The sequence below is a fragment of the Pygoscelis adeliae genome, unplaced genomic scaffold, assembly GCF_000699105.1.
Source record: "Pygoscelis adeliae isolate BGI_AS28 unplaced genomic scaffold, ASM69910v1 Scaffold402, whole genome shotgun sequence".
Taxonomy (NCBI): domain Eukaryota; kingdom Metazoa; phylum Chordata; class Aves; order Sphenisciformes; family Spheniscidae; genus Pygoscelis; species Pygoscelis adeliae.
In genome coordinates this window covers 7,491,731-7,494,659 of record NW_008824411.1, presented here as the reverse complement: position 1 = coordinate 7,494,659, position 2,929 = coordinate 7,491,731, and the positions used below count along the sequence as shown (strand labels likewise).

General features: G+C 40.2%; 1 protein-coding gene across 1 annotated transcript in view; it reads left to right on the top strand.

Annotated features, from left to right (window-relative positions):
- The first annotated feature begins 711 nt into the window (after window positions 1-711).
- SOAT1 (sterol O-acyltransferase 1) overlaps window positions 712-2,929 on the top strand; it is an 11,277-nt gene continuing 9,059 nt past the window's right edge. Inside the window, 3 exon segments of the mRNA XM_009320641.1 lie at window positions 712-842; window positions 933-992; window positions 1,429-1,536. Coding sequence (XP_009318916.1) covers window positions 712-842; window positions 933-992; window positions 1,429-1,536 — 299 coding nt within the window.

The following is a 2,929-nucleotide window of genomic DNA, read 5'->3' as shown; positions in this document are numbered from 1 at the left end:
ACCAGTTTTGTCTCTCTGACTGCTCAGTCTTAATGCTTAGCAATGTTACCCTATTCTGTTGCTTTAGTGGAAATTTTCTGTGCATTCTGTAATTTCAGTGGTACACGAAAGTTTCCATCCAAACAGTGGTAGCAGTGGAAGGGTAAATTTGGTCCTTTTTCCTGCAGTCACATCATTGAGATCGCTTCTGCGTTAATGCATGAGAACATCAATGGTGATTGCTTAGCCACAAGTATGAAAAGGTCTGTTTTTCTCTCAGTAACACTAGATGGGCTAAAAAGTAAATCTTGTTGTATTTGTTTTGTATGCTAAGGATGTAATGGGTTAAAGTTGAGAAATGTTTTCTGGGGCTCATGTATTAAGTTTAGCTCAGCCTTCTTGGCTCCATAAAATATGTGAAATACCTGATACTCCAGACATATATATGAAGATCATTATGTTTACTTTGCTCCTCTGTGTTGCATCTGATAGAGAAGATAAACATTATTCAAAGTCCTCTGGCCTGAGGTGTGTGAACAGGCCAGGATAAGCCCCTGATCTTGTCCAAGTTGGCTCCAACTGTTGGCAGATGGTACAGGAATGTCTTTCTTGATGCCTTGCTCTGTCCTGCTCTGTGATAAAAAGGAATATAAATATCTTATGAAAATGTATCCAAGAGTTAAACAATTTTCTGCTCTGTTTTTACTCTATCAGCAACTGAAGCCAGCTTTCATGAAGGAAGTGGACAGTCACTTCACAGAGTTTGTGAACAGTTTGGTAGCAAAATCAGTACTCCTAGACTCCTCGTCTTCAGCTTCCCTCTTCCCAGCTTCCTGCTCAGAGAAGGAACTGCACAAAGCCAAGTAAGTCAGTTCTAAGCTGTCCCTATAACAAGGTTATGTTTCCTGGAAGCCTTGTTTCCTTTCTTGTCTCAAATGTTCTCCTCTTTGCAGGACCTTGAGGGCCCCTCCAGAACATGGGAAGATCTTTACTGCCAGAAGGTCCCTCTTGGAGTGAGTAACTTAACTTCACATTTTCCATTAAATTGACTGAAAATACCCTTGATAGCAAACTAGCTAGCCATTGCTTTGAGGTACTCTCACCACCACCATGCATGGTCTGATGTTCAAACCCCTGTGGACTAATCTGTCTAAGCTTCTCTGTTTCTTTCTAAAACGTCTCTACTACAGCTTGCAAGCTTCCGAAATGTAAACCTTAATTACAGTCCTCTCAGTACTACTAAGATAATGGCTAATTATCTTTTGTCTGAGGATAAACCGAGGAAGTGTCTGCGTAGACTGGCACCCAAATTGTGCGTTAACTTCAGTCTTTTGCATTGGGATGGCAGTGATGTCATCTTACCTTACTGTGAAACACTTTGAAAGCTAACATACTGGAGGTGTGATGTACTACGCGAATGGCCTGATAGCATTCGAATCTCTCTCTTAGTGAGCTGTTTGAAGTGAGTCACATCAGGACGATCTACCACATGTTCATCGCTCTTCTCATTGTCTTCATCCTCAGCACACTTTTAGTAGACTTCATTGATGAAGGAAGGTAAGAATGCTTTGGAAAGACAGGGACCAGGGCAGGGAAATGCTTGATTCCAAAGCACCAGAGGTATGTGAAACTGCAGAATGGTGAAGAAAGAAGGGGGAATCTTTCCTTGGGATGTTGTTGGAAGGGGGGGTTTCAATTTGACGTACTTAAAATATATGCTGGAATTCCTGTTGAGGGGATATAGTAATTTCAAATCAGATAGCTAGATGTTAGGGAAATCCTACAGATTGGTGTATTCCATGAGAATTATGGCCAGCACAGTTCGGCCTAATGTGCTTATTCATCACAAGGCTGGCAAAAGGGAGGGGTCATCATTGAATGTGGACTGCTCTAGTTGAATAAATTTAATGAAACAGTAGCTTTCAGCTGCTTGCGTTGCTTGAAGGAGGAGTGTATTTAGAAAAACTTTAAATACTTCAGCAGTCCTTCCTCTGTTTAAAAATGACAGTTCTGGAACACTGTACTTGTGCTTAAATAAAAATAGAACTTTTTGTTTTTCCTGGGGAAAAAATCTCAAGGATACTGGCACAGCCTCTGTTAAGATTGTGCTTTGTAGGTAGCCAGTTCTGAACAAGATTGTGAAAGACTGCTTTCCTCACGCTTGCTTGTTGCTTTAAATAGCATCTTTCTGGCAAGCTGTATCCCATGTACACAAGTAGGATTACATGTTTATCTTGCTGATTGTCTGATTTTCAGTGTACAAAACTAGAGCTGTATCTTGATTATAATCATTGTCCCTCTTGTCTAGGTATAAGAACAGGCTCATGCACTACTGAATATTGTTTAGCTGGTCCTAACTTAATGGTGTATGGACATTGGGGGAGAATAGGTATTTAACTCTAAAATCAACTAATAGGGCTGGAATCTCTGATTACTTTAAAAAAAAATCATTGCTATGTTCTCAGCTAGATCTGATAATTTGGATCCAATTTGCAATTGAGCCTCCACATGAGAACAAATAAATAGTGTTGGTGTAGTCTGTACTACCTTCTCCTCTGACCTTGGTTTAGAAGAGCTGCTTATGAGTAAGAGTAAGCTCTGGTGACTTTGATAACCAGTAAGGTTGAACATCCTTTTGTTTATGTCCTTGTGTTTTAAGCTTGATTAATGAAATAAAGTACCAGGTGCACACCACATGGACATATTTGGACTGACCATCTAATGACCCTAAGCCTTTTGGGTGACTTCTGAACTGAATCCATGTGGAATGCCTACAGTTTTCACAAAGCAGAATTAAATTAGGTTTGAGTGCTAGATGTTAAAATACCTCATGTCTATAGAAGTGGGAAAAAGCCTCTTTAGGTGTTAAACTCCTGGGAAGAATTGATTCTTAAATGAACAATGATGATGCCTTGGGAGTGTTCCCCAAAAGCTCTTTTGGACCCTGGTT